Genomic DNA, 26,380 nt, shown 5'->3' on the forward strand with positions numbered 1-26,380 from the left:
CTAGCGGCCATCAGACTATTTTAAACTGCGGCAATCAGCACATTTTAAGCTGCAGCAATCTGCCCATTTTAATCTGTGGCAATCTGCTCACCTAAACCTGCAAAAATCTCCTAACCTTAACCTGCGGAAATCTGTTTACCTTAACCTGCGGCAATCTGTCCACCTGAACCTGCGGCAATATGTCCCTCCTCACAGTGCTCCTCCTCGACTCCCACTGGCTGCGAGCCAGCGAAGATTAGAATCTTCCGTGAAACGTGGCGGCAGAAGCTTGCTAGGCACCTTACGGAGTCAAAGATGATGTTGTCACCGTTGACGGTCTGCTCGAGGTAGCTCGCAGCAGCTACCTGCGCGTCTTCTTGGCCCAAGTTGGTAGGTGATCAGCTTTGCGACAATCTGTCCCTCCTCACAGTACTCCTCCTCGACTTCCACTGGCTGCGAGCCAGCGAAGATTATAATCCTCCGTGAAACGTGGCGGCAGAAGCCTGCTAGGCACCTTACGGAGCCAAAGATGATGTTGTCACCGATGATGGTCTGCTCGAGGTAGCTCGCAGCAGCTACCTGCGCGTCTACTTGGCCCAAGTTGGTAGGTGATCAGCTTTGCGGCAATTTGTTTACCTGAAACTGGGGCAATCTGCCCATATGAAGCTGGGGCAATCTGCCCACATGAAGCTGGGGCAATCTGCCCACATGAAGCTTAGGCAATCTACCCACATGAAGCAGGGGCAATCTGCCCACATGAAATTGGGACAATCTGTCCACATGAAACTGGAACAATCTGTCCACATGAAAATGGGACAATCTGTCCACATGAAACTGCTACAATCTACCTAACCGAAACTGGGGACAATCTACCCAACCGAAACTGGGGCAATCTACCCAACTAAAACTGGGGACAATCTACCCAACCGAAACTGGCAGCAACCTGCCCAACTGAAACTGGGGCAATCTACCCAACTGAAACTGGAGGCAATCTACCCAACTGAAACTGGACGCAATCTGTCCAACTAAAACTGAGTCAATCTGCCCAATTGAAACTAGGGCAATCTCCCCAACTGACATTAGAGGCAATCTGCCCAACTGAAACAGGGGCAATCAGCCCAAATGACCCTGGGGCAATCTGCCCAACTGAAGCTAGGGCAATCTGCCCAACTGAAGCTAGGGCAATCTGCCCAACTGAAGCTAGGGCAATCTGCCCAACTGAAGCTAGGGCAATCTGCCCAACTGAAGCTAGGGCAATCTGCCCAACTGAAGCTAGGGCAATCTGCCCAACTGAAGCTAGGGCAATCTGCCCAACTGAAACTAGGGCAATCTGCCCAACTGAAACTAGGGCAATCTGCCCAACTGAAACTAGGGCAATCTGCCCAACGGAAACTAGGGCAATCTGCCCAACTGACATTCATTATCATCATGAGTACCCAATTTGGCTTGAGAATCACTATCGTCTGAAAGATCTTTATCTATGGCCACTATTGCTTTATAAACACCCCTACACTTTTGTACTTGGGAGAAGATCTTAAATGTCATATTTGTTTTTTTTGTTAAAAACTTGTAACCTTTTTATTACGAAAAACTAACGAAAAATTCGTTTTGGTACTTACACGGCGGTTCTTTTATGCTATTATATATTTGACCCCCTTTTCTATAAATACTTCATTTATAATTTTATTACGAATTGTTTCTCTATTTTATTCTTTATATCTACGCTTAATGACTTTAATATAAGACTATCAGAGTTGCTACTCACATTTTAAACCTCAGTCGGCGTTCAACCGATTCCTTTATTATGAATATTATTTAACAACACAATTATTGTCCGCAATTGCTAACGATTGAATTGAAGTAAGTATTAAACAGCACTAGCAATACTAAACAGAATATTTCTATTTATTATCGTGTACTTTTCTATACATCAAAAGGGTTTGTTATAATAATAGTAATGACACTTTAAATTAAGTAGATTCATTTACTATATAAAAAGTACTTGTAACACCGTATTCTATTTCCTATTGTATAACTTTTATTCTAAGATCTCTAAACAGTCTTATACTCAATTCAATTATAACTAATAATTAATGACACCTTGATTTGTAAATAATACTCTGACAAATATATTTACTTTCTATATTGTACAAATTTAAAATATAAAAGTAGCTCATTCGATAAAAAGCTCGAAAATATACAAATAAACAATTTGTTTAGCCAAGAGAGTCCAACAGAACATGACGCTGCTCGCCTTACTATTCTTATATTCAAACCACTACTGGAACATATTATTATCCTCCTCCGATTATATCCACCTGCTCATTTGATAGTGGAGTAGAGATTACGGTAACAATAGGCTTAACACGTAAATCGTGTTTTTAAATGTCTGTCTTATAAGTCAACTATCTGGTCAGTCTAACTGGAGTAGTAAATATAAAATATAACATTTTATATTGTAATTACATAATTAGCATCTGTTCCTCTAACTGGTTGTATTATTTCATAGTTTAGGAAAATATGTCAATGATTCACAACAATTAACTATTTTTATTACTAATCTTTGGTTGGTTTTGCATCAGGTGCCTTGTGATAAACACAATATAAACATAACCGTACGTATTTTTTTGCACTTTGTTGAATTTACTTGAAACATAAATAACTACATCAGTGTTCTGTTTATCATTTAAAACTGGATTAAAACTTAAAACATCCGCGTGGCTCATTTTACTAGCCATACTGTTCTACTATGTACAAATTACATTATGGAATCTGGCGCTAGCAGCGAGAAACTCGAGGAATTAACACGTTTTTCAAAAGTTGCCCGCAATGAATACAATAAGCCACCAAATTAACTTTGAGACCAGTAAATAAAATCTAAAGCGCCATAACGCAGAAACTACCGCACTAATATCAATTCATTTAATTTGCTGGATCACCACCTAATTCTCTTGAATCAAAAGCAAAACAATTTCAAAATGTATTCCTTTAATAAAATATCTATATTAACACTTATTATTTTTTTTATTCATTTTCTATTTCTAAGTTACTTTAAGTTTGGGTCTGCTTATTTAAATTACTATTATTACTTTTATAATTATTGAAACACATAACTATATTTTAACAGCTTATTTCTTTTTGTCTTCAACAAGTTATTTTAGAATAAGTTTACCATTTTTATCGTTAAATTCATTTAATTCTTATAAAACAAAATATTCTTTACACGTCTATAAGTTTATTACATCTACCCTAACACATATGTATACTGTAATGGTATACACTAACCATTGTTAAACCGTTGTTTGATGCTTTGACTTTATAAGACTTTTTTTTCTTCAATTCTACTAAATGATAATACTGCGGGAATTATAATTTTATTTAGCTATTATTTTAAAAGTATCGTAAGTCTTAAACATTATAAATGTTTGTTCCGTAACAACATAACCTAAGTAAATATTCAGTAGACACTAAGCACTTCCGTTATTGCCAAAATGCCATCAATAATAATTAAATATCATAACTATCTACGGGTGTAACTGTCGAGTTACCAAAACCTATTGAAGGCTCCATTTCATCCTTATTTCATTTAATATACTTCTGACCTTTTATTTCACTTAAAGTTCTTCCTAGTTTAATGAAAGAATTCAAAACAATGCCGTTTACTGAGAACACGTTACTGTTAGTTGTATTACTTTTTCTTTCGATTACATTTTCACTTAGTTCATTTACGCGATTTACTTTTCTACAGACTTTAACCAAGTAAACTAAAAGATGACCTTTAGCACACTGTTAGATTTGTTATAAAGGAGACTTTAATTATAGCGACTACTTTGACTTTTGCATCTTAATATCTTATTAAAATTTTGTTATCATATTGTGCCGCTTCTGCACTTCTACTTGATTAATATTACTGTTACTATTAATAAAATGCTCGTACCTTCATAACGATGCTTACTTCAAGGAAGACGATTTTCATTGTCTTCTTTAGAAGAGCCATCTGCACGGCTGTCACGCTAGCGGCAAACATACTGTTCACGCTTCGGCTTATAAACATGGTCACTGTTGCTTTGTTGAACACTACTACGGGCACGCCTGCTACCACGCACCTACCTTGTTCCTCACGTTCACGTCTTCTGCGATTTCGACTGTACCTTCTGCTACTTGGACGGCGACCATAACTATGCTTTTGACTACAACTTCGGTTATCCCGGTTGCTGTGATCGCTTCCGCTTATTATCTCCGCGTCTATTCTGTCTACGATCACCGTCGCAGACGTACCGTGTTCGTCGTCGTGCGCCGGTTGGTCTGCTTTGGGCGTAGTAACAACACCAGTTATCTTTAGGTGTTGGATCCCACTTCTGACATTTGTAAAAATGTCAGGTGCTAAGTATAATAAAATACTTAATAACCACAATTTATTGTTCCTCTTTTACATATACACACTTCTAACACTGTTTCTATATAACACTTTACACTTATACACGTTTTAAAACGCATAGTTCCAACAATGACACTGATTTTAAATACTTGAACACTGTCACAATTTTACACCTTACGACAGGCAGAATAACGACTGCACTGACTCAATCCTTCAAAAACGTCACTTTTTATAGCCGTTCCCTTCCTCTTTTATAAATAATTATGTGGGTATTATTATTTTATTTTCTGTAAAATTGCCCTCACACTGACAATTGTCTTACATAAATAAGATTGTATTTGTAACAATAGTGTTGTATACACATTCCCAAAAATGAAAAAGTTATTTTTTCAAACAAAATAATAAGTCTTTTATTTCGTTTGATTTCTCTTTTAAGTTCTATTTTGTGTTAAATATGATTATATACCAATGTGTGATAACTAATAAAAGTATGTGATTGTTTTAATTATACGAATACAGTATGAAATTTGCATTTTTTTACTTAATCTACCGTTTTCTCCTGATTTTTTTTATGAAACTACTGTTTTCTCGTTTCTCGGGGTTGGCAACACTGCATAAGCTAACAAAACTCTGAGCGAATGAAATGGACGTTCAAAATTCAAATAAAATGGTGAACGATATTTACATTTAATAGCCTCATAAAGCTAATGGTAATTAAATAATAAATAATTGAATTGAATTGATATATGGCGATAATAAATAATACATATAATTAGGTTTCAGAAGTGAAATATCAAAAGAAAACTATACAACACTTCTTCCTGGCATTAATCCCGGCTATTACCAGGGTCTGCCTTCCTACTTAACCTACTCCACTTTGCACGATCTTTTGCGTCCTCGGTGGTTAGACCATTGGCTCTCATGTCCTGCATCACGACATCCAACCAGCGCTTCCTTGGGCGTCCGGGAGGTCGCGCCCCAGGAACTGGTATAGCAAGGCACTTGCGTCCGACATAGTTCTTAGGCCGGCGCGTAACGTGGCCAAACCATCTCAAGCGACGCTCTTGGAGCTTATCCGCTACGTCATGGACCCCAAGACTACCTCGAATGCGTCAGACCGCAGCATCTTCATTTCCGTGACGTGAAGCTCCTCAGCGTGCCGAGCTGGCCAACATTCGCTGCCGTATAATAGAACCAGTCAGATGCTCTTATATATCAGCCCGTTGAGCTTGGGTGGTATTCTGCGGTCGCAGACCACATCAATAACCTCCCACCATTTGGCCCAGGCAGCGCTTATCCAGCCATGGACATCGTGATCGATGCCTCCAGACTCATGCATAACGGATCCAAGGTACTTGAAACTTTTCCAACTTAACGGCTGGCTCAGAACCTATAAGGACAGTGCTCGAGTCTGGGCTCCCCCAGGCTATGTATTCGGTCTTCGACACATTTTATTTAAGACCGCCGTTCTCAAGCGCACCCTTCCAGAGGTTCACTTTACGCTCCAGCATTAGTTGCTTCTCTTCAATGAGTGTAACGTCATCGGCATACATCATCAGCCATGGAGGCTGGTCCTGGATGTGAGCCGTGACAGTACACTACAATAAATAAGAACGAACTAAAAGCCGAGTCTTAGTGAACCGCCTACTGTGATCTAAAGGGTTTTGTATCGCCATCAGCAGTCCTAACCATTGCGAATCGCAAAGCGGGATCGTGGTACATATCTCTGATAATCTCAAAATAGGCCTCAGGGATCCCTTTGGATCGCAATGCCCTCCAAATACATTGACGAGGCACACAGTTAAAGGCCTTCTGCAAATCTAAAAAGGCCGCAAATCTAATGCAGAGCTCTCCTTTTTTTCCTGTATGCCTCTATTAAAGTACTGATTAAGTTTGTGGTAACGCCCAAGCCAAGCCAAGTGTTGTTGGAAAAAATTCAAGCTTTCTAGTATGGATACCACAATAAAAATAATCAAAAGATTTTGGTACAACACGCCATGAAAGCGAGCAGGATAGAACTGTTTTTTTGTACAAAGTACTATCAAAACTTCAATATTTTAAAATACAATGCTCGCTATTACATTATGTATGTGAAAAAAAAAAAGATTTTCAAAATATACCTATATATTATTTATTAAACGAAACTAAATTTGTGATTGAACGCCAGCTGAAGAAGAGCGCGAACTGCGAGTGAACGAAGACGAACTGAGCGAGCGAGTTTTGCTAGACGTGTGACGTCACGCGAGTCGGTTACGGCCCGACGGAATCTCGCGTCGCACGCTTACTTTAAAGGACAATATCTCAAAAACTAATAGACGTATCAAAATAATTCTTTCACAAGTATTTTTTGTTTTCAAAAGACAATACGATGAGCTAGAATTTAAAGTTAGTGATTATTCTCCATTGAAGCTGTCATTCTTACACAGGGATTTCCCCGTGCATAAAAATATGACTGTTTAATCTGCCCTTGAATTCGAGGTAATGTCATCGAAGCACAGCAAAAGTTAATATTGCCATATAGTAGTTCTTGCATTTTATTGTGGACAGTGGTTAACAAAAATATTTGCATATTGTAGGTGGCGCAGAACACTAGTTGAAAAACAGTTAAATTTTGGAATGAAACAGAAAACAGATAACAAGAGGCTTTTTTGTGTAAATATCAAATCTACTGTTCAAATCAAACAGTAGGGTCGGCAACACTGAGCTTATGTCACCAACAGTGCTGCCAACCCTACTGTTTTAACAGTAGATTGACTATTTTTTGCCTTGTATCAGGGATACATTTTTTTTTATTTTCTGTTTAAGTCCTCATATCTACTGTTTTTTGAAAGGCGTAAAAATAATTATGATTGTAGTGCAACAGGAACTTTGCTTATTAAAGTTGACAAATGTGTATAAGTTTGCACTCATTTCATAACTTCGATGTATTGTAAGTTTTCACTTTTAGTCAAATTTCAGAATTGTGGACCTCCACAGAAAGTACCATAAAGAGTTTGCACGAGGTGAATTTTATACAAAATGCAGCAAAAACTATAATCACTCGTATTTTTAGATTACATGACTTTTCATTTTCTGAGCTCCAAGGGATTCAATTAGATTCGTAATTCTGGTTATTTGATATTCATTTCAGCTTAACATATCCGATACTCGATCTTGTGGTAACCAGCTTAGAGAGAAATTTTATTTTACTGTTTTCTACTGTTTTTTTAGTTCCATAATATGCTGTTTGTTGGTTTCCTGAGGTTGGCAACACTGGTCACCAACATAATAAAATATAATTAGGTTTCAGAAGTGAAATATGAAAATAAAACTATACAACACTAATGTTACAAATACAATCTTATTTATTAAAAATCTAAATAACTATAAACTGAAGTATAAATAACTAGAAACTTAATATAAAACACCAACAACATTCGAAAACACATATAGGTATTTACTCAGTGTTAATTATAGCAGCTCTTTTGACCAATTCACATTATTTATTAATTAAAACATTTAAATTACTTTATAACTTGCTAATAATGATCTATTAACAACCTAATAACAAATCACATCGACTACAACACGTGTAACCTCAAGTATATGAGGGCCAAATATGTCTTCCCGCTAAAATTAGTAACTTAATAACAAATGAAATAAAAAAAAAATAAAAAAAATAAAAGATATTTATTAACAAATAACATACACAATTTTTGTTACTTCTGGTGGTACCCACACTAGGTATTCCTGTATCGTGGGTTCCAATATATGACTTAACAATTTACGACTAATGTTGACACTCGTTTAACAAGAAAACAGTAAAGAGGTAAATAATCATAACAAAAATAAATTTAAATTTTAAAACAGTTAAATTTTGTTTTTTTTTTTTTTTTTTTTTTTATTGTAATTTCAGTTAGTATTAATAAAATGAATAATGATAGGTACTATTGTATATGTGATAAAATATTTTCAGTGGTTTTATAGTCTAAGGTAGCGAGCCATGACGAAATTTTAGTTCTAGCTTTTTTTAACGAGCAAAGCTTAATATCACAAGCACTAGCAATTTTATTATAAATAAATAATTCAACGTAAGGACTGAAACGCCTAGCAAAACAAGACCTTATTCTAGGCAGTGGAACATTAAAGTTTCTACGATTAATCAGATCATTATACTCTTCTGAGGACGCTATTCTTCGATGTGCTTTCAGTGCCATTTTTAAGTAAAATAATTGACGTACGGTAAGGACGTTACTTTCCTGATAGAGCATAACGGTTGGGTAAATGAAAGGTTTATTAAGCATCACCTTGAGTACCGATCTTTGAGCTCTTTCGAGCTGAATCAAATGAGATTTTAAAGCACTACCCCAGGAGCTTATGCAGTAGACAATTATAGACTGACAAATAGCATAATATACACTATATAAAGTCTTAAGAGATGCTGATTGTTTTAGCGGGCTTTTTGATATTGACAGTGACATTGACATATTGCAGTACTATATTTGACAGTTGACATTTGTAGCACAGAAGTCTCCTAACTCGGCCATTCTGACCCTGCGTCGTCCCCGACGTAGCTGATCCAGTTGCCTGATCACATGCTGGTGCATCCCGACTAGCCCCAAAGTCATCGGCGTCGTTTCATGGCTGTATTGATGAAAATTCTACAGTAGTACCATATTCGCTGTCTTCATCATCTAAAATTTAAAGTTAATAAATGTCTAAACATTACAACATAAATGAATAGGCAATCAAAAGGTACAGACAAAAGATATAAAAATAAAAAAGTTTTGAGAGCTCTCATTTTTAACCCTGTAAAATCTTCATATCCAAGTATGTTCAGTCCGGTGCAGCAAACTCTGGAACCTGTGAACAGAACAGTCAGAAGGCGTCCCCTCTGTCTGCCAGGACCAAATGTCCACATAGACGTCACATGATCCACAAAGACCAAACGTCAGCAAGGACCAAACGTCCACAAGGCCATAATGTCAGCAAGGACCAAATGTCCACCTTGACCACAAGGACCAAACGTCCTTCAGAGCCACATGCTCTTCACAAAATCTTTCAGGGCCACACACTCGTCAAAATTTCTCAGGCCATATGCCTCATCAGACCAAACGTCTGATACAAGTCAAAGTCAAAAGTCAAAGTCAAAACACCCAACCCAACCCCATGTCTGTGCCCAAAGGGACCACACATCCAATTGAACTCAATAAACAAACTGCCACATTACACCAGTATTGTACACTAAGCCCCACCGTGGTTGTCAGACAAAAATTAAACATTTAGAAAAAGAATTAATGGAGGAAGAGAAAAATAAAATGTCGGTCTGTATGTATGTAAGCATGTAATGATTTAGAAAGAAATTGTGCTAGACAACAAAGCAAGAATTAGTGCAATACAGTTAAAATAACTTGACAACAAAAAAGGCAGTACAAATTTCCAGTTACTAATCCCCATGCCATTGTACCATGTAGAGCTCCTCGAGTGGTTTAACTACCACCACTCAATAATTAATTGCCTCAGTCTTATAGAAGCTCGGCCTAACCTGACCTCTATTTATAATTCAACCAACATGTTCAATTTCTGTTGAAGTAATAAACATATTCGAAATTTTATGGGAAAATCGGTTTTTTTTTTGTTTGAGTATTAATAGTAACTGAATCCCATCATAACGCATTATCAACACGTCATCAACATATTCTAAAACATGACCACATTCAATATGTGTTTACATAAAATATGACAACATTCAACATATGTTTACATAAAATATTCATAACCACCACCACCACCAAATTATCCGTGTGTGATCATCAATCAAAGGGAGAAGATAGCTTCCTCCGACATTCAACCCTTTCAGTGCCCCACAATCAACACATATCCAGTCATACACACTTTGGATTGCACCCTCCAACACACATACTACACTCCTCTCTTCAAGATAGCTGACAATTTCATGTACTTTAAGCTTTTCCCCACCCCATATAGAAGATAAGCATTTTCCCATATTTACCGTTGTTTGCACATTTAATGGTACTGGCGACCGAATAATGTGAAAATTTATTTATTATGTACATAAGAGAATCCAGCTAATAACTTAAGTGGTACATTAATGTGTTGCCAAACGCTGAATGTGCTGACAGACACTTCAATACAGACACACACTTCAGACACATTTCACACTTCAGACCAGGACAGACACTTCAATAGACATTCCTAGGCATTGTTTACTCCTCACTAATTAAGTTGTCTGAAATTGTCTCCTATATCATAAACGATAAATTATTATTTACTATAAACATTCTTCTGGTTTCAATTTCCCATTTTAATTTGTTTAAAATAATTCAAACTCCTTAACCTCATAATAGCAGCGTTTTAACTGAAATAAAACGTTTATTAATTTACTTACCTTATTCGAAGCTTATTAAATGAGATAGGCACTACGTTTCCCGCCTGTACTTCCTTCTTAGGCCACGCCTTTTTCCCCTGACGTCACTTCCACTTGGCAGCCCCTTCCTTTTGACAGCCGTGTGTAAAAATATTCATTGCGTTTTAGTAAACACCAGGTAGCGATTAATCGTAAGCTTCGAATAAGGTAAGTAAATTAATAAACGTTTTATTTCAGGTAAAACGCTGCTATTAATTTGACTGTCCCTTATTCGAAGCTTATTAAATGAGACGTGTTTGTGATCGCCTGGTGGAAGTGACGAACGCCAATGTGATAGCAGTATAGATCACTTGAAGACTGTAATACTAGAGTAGTACATAGTATAGGTATATTGAATGCAATATAAACTAGAAAATGTCATAAGGCGTATTCTAACAAATCTACTTTTATATGAAATCACAAACATTGAACTCTGTGTGAAAGCAAATTTTATGAGAAATAAATAAAAAGAAAAATTGTTATTATAAAACTTTCTCATTTTAATGAGAATTTTTTATTACAATTATTCATACATTTATCATCAAAATATAATAAACATAATTATTCAGGCAATAAATCACCTAAATTTATCAATCACACGATAGGATCAAACAATTGTGTCACTGATTCTGTATTTATGATTAGATTTTTCAATCGCAAATAATACTATGAAAAGTACTATTAGATCGCAAATTTCCTTAAGCTAGAATTTCGTTGACGGTTCAATTGTCAAACCAATTTTTTGAAACAACCGCAGATCTAATGCTTTCGGAGATAGCTGACACTCCCGCATCCTTAAACAAGGATTTGACCTAACCGCCTATTAATGTACGTGACGCGGGTCTGGGCTCACCTCCAATATTGATAAAAAGGTTAAACGATTGCCTTCTCCGATGTTCAAGTAATGATTTTGTTAATTTTTTCTAGAAAACGGGGTCCATTTTCTCATTTTCCTTATTAGCCAATAATTTACATCCTGACTACAGATTTATTACGTACAGACACGTAATAGAATCGGATTTGACCCAAATGGTGGCCAAAAAACTATAGAATTATCGTCAAGGGTGTAATTGTCTGAACCTACTGTTAACAAAGTCAAGTCATGAATTCTTCCTCCTGAACAAAGTAATAGCAGAGCAGCTGTATGTCTTTGCACTTGGAAAACATTAGTTTTGTCTCTATTTCAAATTGGGGCCTTCATATGACTGATAGCTTACACGCGCTATTGATTTCAAAATGTGCTTTACAAGTTCATGGGAACTAAGTTGACCTGATAAATTCGGATGAATTGAAATGATGAATTCGGATGCGATTTATGAAGCAAAACAGAAGTATATGATAATTTGAAGATTAATGATGTAGATCTGACAAAAAGACTAGCAAATTCACTAATTTAAGCAAAACTTAAGGTGATTTATTTTGTAAGATCTACACTAAGAAATCTTATCGTTTCCACGCGATATGATAGACCTTACGTGTTGATGAACGCCAAGATTTCCTCAGAAACTTCAACTGGTTAAAGTTCCTTCCATCTAGTGCCGCAGACCGCCACACTATCAGACCTCCATTGTCATTTCGAACAATTTCGGAGGAGGTAAGCTTGTGATCATGTCTACGAGAACTTTGTCCAGGCGAGGAATCATGCATGGTCCTGCTAGGGAATGAGCTTTGACATCCGGGTGCCAAGATATCCGTCTCCGGCGAGGGACTATAAAAAGATAGATTCCATGAGCCTGGTTAGATGACACAGTATCTTGGGAATAAGAAAAACGGTGGGATAACTACGCTAGATTGAAGTTCCAAGTCCGGGAAAAACGCCTCATGAAAAGCACACCAAGCCTGATCGACGTTTAGATCCAGTGAGACGTAATTAGTCACTACATGAGCTCGACTGAATGCGAACAGGTCTATAAATGAAATTCCCCATTTATGAAAATTCTGTCCGTGCAATCGTGTGTCAATTGCCACTCGGGTCTCTCTTGCAGCCTTGATAATCCATCAGCGTGATTGTTATAAATTTTAGGAATATAAAATGCTTTCATATGAAGATATTCATTCTGGTGAATATAAGAAAGATAATCACCAAATGCATATGCATCTGGTGAATATCTAGAATCAGAAACACATCGGGTGTTTCTTATTCTAGATATTCACCATGTTAGATTCATGAGAGATTCTAATTTTGTTCCCCCTGCATGACGTAGATGCGCTATCACAGATCTGAATGAGAACAGTACTGCGTTCCATTTCTTTTTGATTGCAATGGAGACGGCGCTCTGTTTGTAACCATAAGCCGGCAAGAGTTATATTATTTAGGCAGGCTCCCAATGCCACATCCAACACATCGGTAGTGAGAAAATGAAGGGGTGGATCGAAATGAATAAATGTTGACCGCCTGCAATTTTATAGCCACCAAAGCAGATTTTCCATTCCAGTCAAAGGAATAGCGTGAAGTGTTTTAGTTCATAGCCAAAAATTTTGCTCAAGAATTTCAGAAGTGCGCGATAGTTGAGCTTGCCCCTGGGTACTGGCAAAATTGAGAAATCTCGACAAACTGGCAAAATTGAGAATCCCGACAAACTGGCTAACAAACCTTTGAAGATTTCTGAGGCTTGTTCGTTGATCCGTCAACACTTCGTTTATTGCTGATACTAAAGGGGTAATTTGTCTGCAGATAGACACTTTGTTTGTCCAGGGATTCCAATGAATCCCCAAAAACACTAAGCTCCTCTCTGCAACCTTGGACGATTTTTCGAAATTTATCACCCATCCTAGTTTCTTTAGAAAAACTATCATTTTCTGCACATGCTCCTGGATGTGGAGAGGATGTTTTTGTCCTGGTTGGCTGACAGAAAATCGCCCAGTAGACGATAATTCTTATTGCTTGCTCTCTGAGAATTTCGAGTCATCCAATTCGTTATTGCTGCAAACGTTTGTGGAGCCATACTCAGCCCGAATGGTAAGCAGGTCATCTCCAGGGGATCCTCGGTATAATAGAGACGCAGAAATCTCGTGTGACTTTACCCAATAGGAAGGTGAAAATAGGCTTGTGAGATGTCTATTTTGAACAACCAATCTTTCGGTTGTATCAAATCTCATATGCGCTGAACATTTACGAGCTTGAAATAGCGCGTCATGACATATTGTCTTAAAGCCTTTAAAATGAAAATTGGTCGATATGAGCCGTTGCTTTTGGAACCAGAAACATTGATGATAGAAAGCTTGGAGAGCGCTTTTATCTTGCTTATGATCTGAATCATGTTAATTGATTCGGGCACGTGTCATTTTGAATTGACGGTACCGAGGTACACCAGAGGTGGCTTTAGATTGAAAGGTATGCGATACCTCAATATTATTTTTAGGACTAGGTTCGGAGCCCCTAGACAAGCTCATTGATCTCGACAGTACGCCAGAAACTAAGTCAGAAACTCTGACTTTTATTGTCTTTACTTTGAGGAGACGGTGATAACGGTCGTTTTTGTCCAACCTTACCTTGATCACGTTGTCTCGTGTTTTGTCGAAGGGAACTTCCCTTATAACAACTTTGAAAATTGCGATTATTCGGTGCGGCCGAATTGAAATGAGCAACAAGGTAGCATGTAGCTGGTAACTTGACAATCACCTTGCGGAGGGGCTGCATGAGAGCAATGTGGATGCGGGTAACTGCGGTTACACCAAGCTAAACCCTGCGAGAGCTAAAAATTTCGATTGAGCCCCTGCAAGGGGCCGTGTGACTTTTTAGAGCTGCCTTCGAGGCAGAAGTCACATTTGTTTTCTGGGCAGGCTGCATGAGGGCAATGCGGACGCGGGTAACTGCGGTTACACCAAGCTGAACCCTGCGAGGGCTTAAAATTTCGATTGGGCCCCTGCGAGGGGCCGTGTGACTTTTTTAGAACTGCCTGCGAGGCAGAAGTCACATTTGTTTTCTGGACAGGCCAGAAACACTTCTTAATTCCACCAGCACGTTCTAAACTACAGTAAACTTTTCTGCGCTGAAAAAATTAGTAGCTGACGGAGGAACCTTGCGAAGACCGGATTTAGCAGCCAAATCCTCAGCCGACGGCCACAGATTAATTGAATTAGATCTGTGGAGCTTTTATGAAAAACGCCAGATGATCAAAGAGCGCTTATTTAAACGTCATAGTTCGACAGGACGCAATCTTTCGCCCACGACAGTAGATCCCGTAAACCATTTTGTAAAGCTTCCATTTGCTTAAAATATATACATGGTTAAGACAGCATATGTCTTGTCGGCGTGATTGAGATTCCGAGGGGTTTCATAAGAACCTGTTTCAAGTTCCGTAAAGCCCGGAGAAAAATTGTACAATTTATTGACAGTCCGCGTATCTGACATCAGACCAATCATCTTTATCCAAATGTGGATGATCAATAAGCATTGAAGGCCGTTGAAGCCTTAGGAATTAAAGAATTTCAAAAGGGAGAGTCAAATCTTTCTTACAATTAACAGATCTTCCAGAATTATCATGAACGATCTCATCATCGATACAGTATAAGCGTACCTTGCCATAAGCGATGTGACACGATCATTAAAATCTGCACTCACTTAAAATCAGCACTCACGTGACAATGGCGATTTCTTTGGAACACGATCTTTCCACATTCTATTCTTTATATTTCTACGGTGTTTACTCTTCGAATCATTTGACGACGAAGAACTACTTGAACTTAAGGACCTCCGCCACTGCTGATTCGGTGAGGAAGAAGTTCCCGGAACCACTGACACTATATTGTTTTCCATGCTAAATTCCAATACACAAAAAAGAAACACTATCCTCCGAAAAAGATGAGAGAACCATTAACTTTTATTAAATTTATCAATTAGTCACATGAAACAAAACCGTTAACATTTACGAAAGTAAAACGTTAATAAAATATAAAATTAAAAAATGTGAAGGTAGATTAACAAATTATATCGGCCTACTTAGCCATATAATTTCACTATTCAACTAAACATTTAATAAATGAAATGTGAAATGAAAAGAAAAAATATACATTATTATAATAATGTAAAAACTTACTTGTATAATATCTTTGAAGAGTCGGAATAAGTAACTCGGACGACGACCGACTCGGCGGGAAAATAAAACGCCAATGAATATTTTTACACACGGCTGTCAAAAGGAAGGGGCTGCCAAGTGGAAGTGACGTCAGGGGAAAAAGGCGTGGCCTAAGAAGGAAGTACAGGCGGGAAACGTAGTGCCTATCTCATTTAATAAGCTTCGAATAAGGGACAGTCAAATTAATAGTAGTACACAGAAATCTTTTGCTACAATAATCCCTCCCGCTAATTATTTATATAGCTATTAATAGAGGTAAGTCTAAATATTGTATCCTCAGTTATATAAGTAATAGTTGTAAACTTAGTCTTAGCAAAAATTATTTATGTAGTAATCTTAATGAACTTGATGTAATCGATAATCTTATTTGTGAAACTGAAATTATGTCTATGTACGTTATGGCTTTTAATTCACTTCCTACTATTTGTAAAACAAATTTTATTTTAGGAAATTTACATTTTTGTCAATCACTAGGTAATAACTGATGGGTCTTTATTTATTCAAATCTACTAAATTGCATGTTAATTGTAATAACAATGATTTCAATGTAACTTTATTTGACACTGGTATTTTAACTTTGAAGCTGAATTTATTTACTCAGATGTTACCTACAACATATGTTACAGATGTAATTAATTAATTATTAATATTTAGTCTCCATATACATTCTACCATTAGGCATGAAAATATTACATTTGATTTTATTAACATAAAATTTACAATTTTTATATTTACTTGTTATGTAAAATTTATTAGTTCAATTAATCCAACAATTAAATTAAATTCTACTCATTCTGATTTCAATCTTATAGCAGACAATTGTTGCAATTGCACGTAAATTAAAAATATTAATAATCCTAATTTGTTTAATTTAATAAATCCTAAGTTATATACAAAGTCTGCACCCTTATCTGCAGCATTGCATCACTTCAATACTATGCATGCATTAATAAGTCATTAGTATAAAACATAGTTAGTCTACCTGAAACTCTCCTAACAGCCACACATTTTTCTATTTCCACTGTGACTCAATTCTATTTGTTTTATGATTGAGACTAATTAATATGTTTTAAATTATTACCAAATCTCTTTTTAATTGATTAATCTTTTTTTTTTTAAAACAACTTAAAGCCAAATGTACATAACAGCACACACTTTCTACATACAATAACATCAGCATCCAAAATAACTAGAACAGGTGTACAAATCTCGGAACAACTATCAAGTCAGCTCCAAGCGAGAGCTCATCAATAGCCAAGGAAACAAAACCATTTCCTCCCATCAAAGTAACAGTATTACTCACCCTCTAAGGTACAGTTTATTGATTCTCCCTCACACAACTAACATTTCAAAACAAACAAAGGTTACAAGTCATACTGCTACCATTTCTAGGTTTCCTTATCCAATGTTACTCACACCCCCTTCACCAACCATAAAATTGTTCTAATCGAAAAGAATTGTGTAACGAATGCCCAATTATTAAGCTATGAATCTCTTCTTTCTTTTTTTTTTGTCACTATGAATTATGCTCAACTGGCATGCTCGAAACGCCATATATCAAGAATCTAATTCAATTTCAAATTCACTAAGCCCTATATACATTGACAAGAATCATCTCAAGGCAAACTGGCACCCGTCTCTCCTCTAGCACACTAAGCACAACCACAGAACTCTTCAGAATCAGCCTGCATAGAACATCAACCACCTATGATCACCAGTAATCACTCACTCACTCATTCAACCATGAACATCACCCTTAAGGCGCCCAAAGTCATGTGATAAACAGTCTGAATCATTCCGGTTATTAGCACTTCTAAACCTCTCCACCTCCTCACACTATAGCTCAATATTATTGACAACAGAGTCAGTTTGATATAAAATAGTTTTGTATTATTCCAATATTTAAAGAAGATATTGCATCAGAAAGATTACGGGCTAACTTGGTAACCCCTGAAGTACATTGAGAAGGTGATGAGGTATCAGAGGCCATACTTTCAGATAATGCACCTTTGGGAAAAGTATCAAATCTAACTGTTAATCATTTAAATTTGTTTTTAACCAACTAGCATGACAGGTTGAATTATGAGAAGGAATATTATTTTGTGTACCTTTTTCAAGTTTGTCTAATCTCCAAAGAAATGCATTGTAACGCTCACCAGTAGAGGCACTCAGATACCTGGAGACACACAGAGACGCGTCGCGCATTGCAAGCAGAAGCGCGCATACACGTGCGGGGACGCGTCGCTCATCAGTATCAGAGGCGCGCAGACACGCGCGGGAACCGCATCGAGAGCAGTGGCGCTCAGGAACTTGTTGCGCATCGCGAGCAGTCTCGCAAACGCATCGCACATTGCGAGCAGAGGGTGTGCAGACGCACATCAAGATGCGCAGGAATGCGTCGTACATCGCGAGCTGAGGGCGTGCAGAGGCACACCAAGACGCCCAGGTAAGCGTTGCACGTCGCCGGCAGAGGAACACAGAGACGCGCGGGGACGCGTCACTTGTCGTGGGAGCAGAAGCACCTCATAGCGGCACGGCGGCGGCATGAATGTCCTGCAACAGAACCATGAAAGCACCAGCACGAGCGCTCGAGACACCCTTAGCGCTCAAGTCTCGTAACATGGCTTTCAAATGACTTAACCTATCTCGCTAACCGCGACCACGTGTCGTGTCCGGTCGACGTGATTTGTTTTGTGATTTACTTCCAGCATCACCCATATTTAACACTGTATTTCTATATAAGCAATAAATAATTTAAGAAAAGAGAAATGATGAAACTGGTGTTTTATTTGCTTTCACAAAAATAACAAAATTATAAAGTACAAGGATCTGGCCTGATGGGCTTAGATAGGTATCCCACTTCTGAAATTAGGTTTCAGAAGTGAAATATGAAAATAAAACTATACAACACTAATGTTACAAATACAATCTTATTTATTAAAAATCTAAATAACTATAAACTGAAGTATAAATAACTAGAAACTTATAAAAAACACCAACAACATTCGAAAACACATATAGGTATTTACTCAGTGTTAATTATAGCAGCTCTTTTGACCAATTCACATTATTTATTAATTAAAACATTTAAATTACTTTATAACTTGCTAATAATGATCTATTAACAACCTAATAACAAATCACATCGACTACAACACGTGTAACCTCAAGTATATGAGGGCCAAATATGTCTTCCCGCTAAAATTAGTAACTTAATAACAAATGAAAAGAGCGGGCTTTTTGATATTGACAGTGACATTGACATATTGCAGTACTATATTTGACAGTTGACATTTGTAGCACAGAAGTCTCCTAACTCGGCCATTCTGACCCTGCGTCGTCCCCGACGTAGCTGATCCAGTTGCCTGATCACATGCTGGTGCATCCCGACTAGCCCCAAAGTCATCGGCGTCGTTTCATGGCTGTATTGATGAAAATTCTACAGTAGTACCATATTCGCTGTCTTCATCATCTAAAATTTAAAGTTAATAAATGTCTAAACATTACAACATAAATGAATAGGCAATCAAAAGGTACAGACAAAAGATATAAAAATAAAAAAGTTTTGAGAGCTCTCATTTTTAACCCTGTAAAATCTTCATATCCAAGTATGTTCAGTCCGGTGCAGCAAACTCTGGAACCTGTGAACAGAACAGTCAGAAGGCGTCCCCTCTGTCTGCCAGGACCAAATGTCCACATAGATGTCACATGATCCACAAAGACCAAACGTCAGCAAGGACCAAACGTCCACAAGGCCATAATGTCAGCAAGGACCAAATGTCCACCTTGACCACAAGGACCAAACGTCCTTCAGAGCCACATGCTCTTCACAAAATCTTTCAGGGCCACACACCCGTCAAAATTTCTCAGGCCATATGCCTCATCAGACCAAACGTCTGATACAAGTCAAAGTCAAAAGTCAAAGTCAAAACACCCAACCCAACCCCATGTCTGTGCCCAAAGGGACCACACATCCAATTGAACTCAATAAACAAACTGCCACATTACACCAGTATTGTACACTAAGCCCCACCTTGGTTGTCAAACAAAAATTAAACATTTAGAAAAAGAATTAATGGAGGAAGAGAAAAATAAAATGTCGGTCTGTATGTATGTAAGCATGTAATGATTTAGAAAGAAATTGTGCTAGACAACAAAGCAAGAATTAGTGCAATACAGTTAAAATAACTTGACAACAAAAAAGGCAGTACAAATTTCCAGTTACTAATCCCCATGCCATTGTACCATGTTAGAGCTCCTCGAGTGGTTTAACTACCACCACTCAATAATTAATTGCCTCAGTCTTATAGAAGCTCGGCCTAACCTGACCTCTATTTATAATTCAACCAACATGTTCAATTTCTGTTGAAGTAATAAACATTCGAAATTTTATGGGAAAATCGGTTTTTTTTTTGTTTGAGTGTTAATAGTAACTGAATCCCATCATAACGCATTATCAACACGTCATCAACATATTCTAAAACATGACCACATTCAATATGTGTTTACATAAAATATGACAACATTCAACATATGTTTACATAAAATATTCATAACCACCACCACCACCAAATTATCCGTGTGTGATCATCAATCAAAGGGAGAAGATAGCTTCCTCCGACATTCAACCCTTTCAGTGCCCCACAATCAACACATATCCAGTCATACACACTTTGGATTGCACCCTCCAACACACATACTACACTCCTCTCTTCAAGATAGCTGACAATTTCATGTACTTTAAGCTTTTCCCCACCCCATATAGAAGATAAGCATTTTCCCATATTTACCGTTGTTTGCACATTTAATGGTACTGGCGACCGAATAATGTGAAAATTTATTTATTATGTACATAAGAGAATCCAGCTAATAACTTAAGTGGTACATTAATGTGTTGCCAAACGCTGAATGTGCTGACAGACACTTCAATACAGACACACACTTCAGACACATTTCACACTTCAGACCAGGACAGACACTTCAATAGACATTCCTAGGCATTGTTTACTCCTCACTAATTAAGTTGTCTGAAATTGTCTCCTATATCATAAACGATAAATTATTATTTACTATAAACATTCTTCTGGTTTCAATTTCCCATTTTAATTTGTTTAAAATAATTCAAACTCCTTAACCTCATAATAGCAGCGTTTTACCTGAAATAAAACGTTTATTAATTTACTTACCTTATTCGAAGCTTATTAAATGAGATAGGCACTACGTTTCCCGCCTGTACTTCCTTCTTAGGCCACGCCTTTTTCCCCTGACGTCACTTCCACTTGGCAGCCCCTTCCTTTTGACAGCCGTGTGTAAAAATATTCATTGCGTTTTAGTAAACACCAGGTAGCGATTAATCGTAAGCTTCGAATAAGGTAAGTAAATTAATAAACGTTTTATTTCAGGTAAAACGCTGCTATTAATTTGACTGTCCCTTATTCGAAGCTTATTAAATGAGACGTGTTTGTGATCGCCTGGTGGAAGTGACGAACGCCAATGTGATAGCAGTATAGATCACTTGAAGACTGTAATACTAGAGTAGTACATAGTATAGGTATATTGAATGCAATATAAACTAGAAAATGTCATAAGGCGTATTCTAACAAATCTACTTTTATATGAAATCACAAACATTGAACTCTGTGTGAAAGCAAATTTTATGAGAAATAAATAAAAAGAAAAATTGTTATTATAAAACTTTCTCATTTTAATGAGAATTTTTTATTACAATTATTCATACATTTATCATCAAAATATAATAAACATAATTATTCAGGCAATAAATCACCTAAATTTATCAATCACACGATAGGATCAAACAATTGTGTCACTGATTCTGTATTTATGATTAGATTTTTCAATCGCAAATAATACTATGAAAAGTACTATTAGATCGCAAATTTCCTTAAGCTAGAATTTCGTTGACGGTTCAATTGTCAAACCAATTTTTTGAAACAACCGCAGATCTAATGCTTTCGGAGATAGCTGACACTCCCGCATCCTTAAACAAGGATTTGACCTAACCGCCTATTAATGTACGTGACGCGGGTCTGGGCTCACCTCCAATATTGATAAAAAGGTTAAACGATTGCCTTCTCCGATGTTCAAGTAATGATTTTGTTAATTTTTTCTAGAAAACGGGGTCCATTTTCTCATTTTCCTTATTAGCCAATAATTTACATCCTGACTACAGATTTATTACGTACAGACACGTAATAGAATCGGATTTGACCCAAATGGTGGCCAAAAAACTATAGAATTATCGTCAAGGGTGTAATTGTCTGAACCTACTGTTAACAAAGTCAAGTCATGAATTCTTCCTCCTGAACAAAGTAATAGCAGAGCAGCTGTATGTCTTTGCACTTGGAAAACATTAGTTTTGTCTCTATTTCAAATTGGGGCCTTCATATGACTGATAGCTTACACGCGCTATTGATTTCAAAATGTGCTTTACAAGTTCATGGGAACTAAGTTGACCTGATAAATTCGGATGAATTGAAATGATGAATTCGGATGCGATTTATGAAGCAAAACAGAAGTATATGATAATTTGAAGATTAATGATGTAGATCTGACAAAAAAACTAGCAAATTCACTAATTTAAGCAAAACTTAAGGTGATTTATTTTGTAAGATCTACACTAAGAAATCTTATCGTTTCCACGCGATATGATAGACCTTACGTGTTGATGAACGCCAAGATTTCCTCAGAAACTTCAACTGGTTAAAGTTCCTTCCATCTAGTGCCGCAGACCGCCACACTATCAGACCTCCATTGTCATTTCGAACAATTTCGGAGGAGGTAAGCTTGTGATCATGTCTACGAGAACTTTGTCCAGGCGAGGAATCATGCATGGTCCTGCTAGGGAATGAGCTTTGACATCCGGGTGCCAAGATATCCGTCTCCGGCGAGGGACTATAAAAAGATAGATTCCATGAGCCTGGTTAGATGACACAGTATCTTGGGAATAAGAAAAACGGTGGGATAACTACGCTAGATTGAAGTTCCAAGTCCGGGAAAAACGCCTCATTAAAAGCACACCAAGCCTGATCGACGTTTAGATCCAGTGAGACATAATTAGTCACTACATGAGCTCGACTGAATGCGAACAGGTCTATAAATGAAATTCCCCATTTATGAAAATTCTGTCCGTGCAATCGTGTGTCAATTGCCACTCGGGTCTCTCTTGCAGCCTTGATAATCCATCAGCGTGATTGTTATAAATTTTAGGAATATAAAATGCTTTCATATGAAGATATTCATTCTGGTGAATATAAGAAAGATAATCACCAAATGCATATGCATCTGGTGAATATCTAGAATCAGAAACACATCGGGTGTTTCTTATTCTAGATATTCACCATGTTAGATTCATGAGAGATTCTAATTTTGTTCCCCCTGCATGACGTAGATGCGCTATCACAGATCTGAATGAGAACAGTACTGCGTTCCATTTCTTTTTGATTGCAATGGAGACGGCGCTCTGTTTGTAACCATAAGCCGGCAAGAGTTATATTATTTAGGCAGGCTCCCAATGCCACATCCAACACATCGGTAGTGAGAAAATGAAGGGGTGGATCGAAATGAATAAATGTTGACCGCCTGCAATTTTGTAGCCACCAAAGCAGATTTTCCATTCCAGTCAAAGGAATAGCGTGAAGTATTTTAGTTCATAGCCAAAAATTTTGCTCAAGAATTTCAGAAGTGCGCGATAGTTGAGCTTGCCCCTGGGTACTGGCAAAATTGAGAAATCTCGACAAACTGGCAAAATTGAGAATCCCGACAAACTGGCTAACAAACCTTTGAAGATTTCCGAGGCTTGTTCGTTGATCCGTCAACACTTCGTTTATTGCTGATACTAAAGGGGTAATTTGTCTGCAGATAGACACTTTGTTTGTCCGGGGATTCCAATGAATCCCCAAAAACACTAAGCTCCTCTCTGCAACCTTGGACGATTTTTCGAAATTTATCACCCATCCTAGTTTCTTTAGAAAAACTATCATTTTCTGCACATGCTCCTGGATGTGGAGAGGATGTTTTTGTCCTGGTTGGCTGACAGAAAATCGCCCAGTAGACGATAATTCTTATTGCTTGCTCTGAGAATTTTGAGTCATCCAATTCGTTATTGCTGCAAACGTTTGTGGAGCCATACTCAGCCCGAATGGTAAGCAGGTCATCTCCAGGGGATCCTCGGTATAATAGAGACGCAGAAATCTCGTGTGACTTTACCCAATAGGAAGGTGAAAATAGGCTTGTGAGATGTCTATTTTGAACAACCAATCTTTCGGTTGTATCAAATCTCATATGCGCTGAACATTTACGAGCTTGAAATAGCGCGTCATGACATATTGTCTTAAAGCCTTTAAAATGAAAATTGGTCGATATGAGCCGTTGCTTTTGGAACCAGAAACATTGATGATAGAAAGCTTGGAGAGCGCTTTTATCTTGCTTATGATCTGAATCATGTTAATTGATTCGGGCACGTGTCATTTTGAATTGACGGTACCGAGGTACACCAGAGGTGGCTTTAGATTGAAAGGTATGCGATACCTCAATATTATTTTTAGGACTAGGTTCGGAGCCCCTAGACAAGCTCATTGATCTCGACAGTACGCCAGAAACTAAGTCAGAAACTCTGACTTTTATTGTCTTTACTTTGAGGAGACGGTGATAACGGTCGTTTTTGTCCAACCTTACCTTGATCACGTTGTCTCGTGTTTTGTCGAAGGGAACTTCCCTTATAACAACTTTGAAAATTGCGATTATTCGGTGCGGCCGAATTGAAATGAGCAACAAGGTAGCATGTAGCTGGTAACTTGACAATCACCTTGCGGAGGGGCTGCATGAGAGCAATGTGGATGCGGGTAACTGCGGTTACACCAAGCTAAACCCTGCGAGAGCTAAAAATTTCGATTGAGCCCCTGCAAGGGGCCGTGTGACTTTTTAGAGCTGCCTTCGAGGCAGAAGTCACATTTGTTTTCTGGGCAGGCTGCATGAGGGCAATGCGGACGCGGGTAACTGCGGTTACACCAAGCTGAACCCTGCGAGGGCTTAAAATTTCGATTGGGCCCCTGCGAGGGGCCGTGTGACTTTTTTAGAACTGCCTGCGAGGCAGAAGTCACATTTGTTTTCTGGACAGGCCAGAAACACTTCTTAATTCCACTAGCACGTTCTAAACTACAGTAAACTTTTCTGCGCTGAAAAAATTAGTAGCTGACGGAGGAACCTTGCGAAGACCGGATTTAGCAGCCAAATCCTCAGCCGACGGCCACAGATTAATTGAATTAGATCTGTGGAGCTTTTATGAAAAACGCCAGATGATCAAAGAGCGCTTATTTAAACGTCATAGTTCGACAGGACGCAATCTTTCGCCCACGACAGTAGATCCCGTAAACCATTTTGTAAAGCTTCCATTTGCTTAAAATATATACATGGTTAAGACAGCATATGTCTTGTCGGCGTGATTGAGATTCCGAGGGGTTTCATAAGAACCTGTTTCAAGTTCCGTAAAGCCCGGAGAAAAATTGTACAATTTATTGACAGTCCGCGTATCTGACATCAGACCAATCATCTTTATCCAAATGTGGATGATCAATAAGCATTGAAGGCCGTTGAAGCCTTAGGAATTAAAGAATTTCAAAAGGGAGAGTCAAATCTTTCTTACAATTAACAGATCTTCCAGAATTATCATGAACGATCTCATCATCGATACAGTATAAGCGTACCTTGCCATAAGCGATGTGACACGATCATTAAAATCTGCACTCACTTAAAATCAGCACTCACGTGACAATGGCGATTTCTTTGGAACACGATCTTTCCACATTCTATTCTTTATATTTCTACGGTGTTTACTCTTCGAATCATTTGACGACGAAGAACTACTTGAACTTAAGGACCTCCGCCACTGCTGATTCGGTGAGGAAGAAGTTCCCGGAACCACTGACACTATATTGTTTTCCATGCTAAATTCCAATACACAAAAAAGAAACACTATCCTCCGAAAAAGATGAGAGAACCATTAACTTTTATTAAATTTATCAATTAGTCACATGAAACAAAACCGTTAACATTTACGAAAGTAAAACGTTAATAAAATATAAAATTAAAAAATGTGAAGGTAGATTAACAAATTATATCGGCCTACTTAGCCATATAATTTCACTATTCAACTAAACATTTAATAAATGAAATGTGAAATGAAAAGAAAAAATATACATTATTATAATAATGTAAAAACTTACTTGTATAATATCTTTGAAGAGTCGGAATAAGTAACTCGGACGACGACCGACTCGGCGGGAAAATAAAACGCCAATGAATATTTTTACACACGGCTGTCAAAAGGAAGGGGCTGCCAAGTGGAAGTGACGTCAGGGGAAAAAGGCGTGGCCTAAGAAGGAAGTACAGGCGGGAAACGTAGTGCCTATCTCATTTAATAAGCTTCGAATAAGGGACAGTCAAATTAATAGTAGTACACAGAAATCTTTTGCTACAATAATCCCTCCCGCTAATTATTTATATAGCTATTAATAGAGGTAA

At 37.6% G+C, this 26,380-nt stretch overlaps 1 protein-coding gene across 2 annotated transcripts; it reads right to left on the bottom strand.

Annotated features, from left to right (window-relative positions):
• Positions 1-7,678: 7,678 nt before the first annotated feature.
• Positions 7,679-26,281, bottom strand: LOC146526423 (uncharacterized). Of its 2 annotated transcripts, none has more exons than XM_085207153.1 (2): positions 18,018-26,281; positions 7,679-9,030 (listed from the first exon to the last, which is right to left on the bottom strand). In XM_085207153.1, exons 1-2 carry the CDS (start codon positions 18,190-18,192, stop codon positions 8,975-8,977), a joined length of 231 nt encoding a protein of 76 aa, XP_085063279.1. In that variant the 5' UTR covers positions 18,193-26,281; the 3' UTR covers positions 7,679-8,974. The 2 variants fall into 2 exon arrangements, with proteins under 2 accessions (XP_085063279.1, XP_085063278.1); XM_085207152.1 differs by having other exon boundaries at positions 17,998-26,281.
• Between the last annotated feature and the right edge of the window lie 99 nt (positions 26,282-26,380).

Source organism: Heliconius melpomene, unplaced genomic scaffold (genome assembly GCF_056956725.1).
Source record: "Heliconius melpomene rosina isolate 202511_hmr_F unplaced genomic scaffold, ASM5695672v1 ptg000045l, whole genome shotgun sequence".
NCBI classification, from domain to species: domain Eukaryota; kingdom Metazoa; phylum Arthropoda; class Insecta; order Lepidoptera; family Nymphalidae; genus Heliconius; species Heliconius melpomene.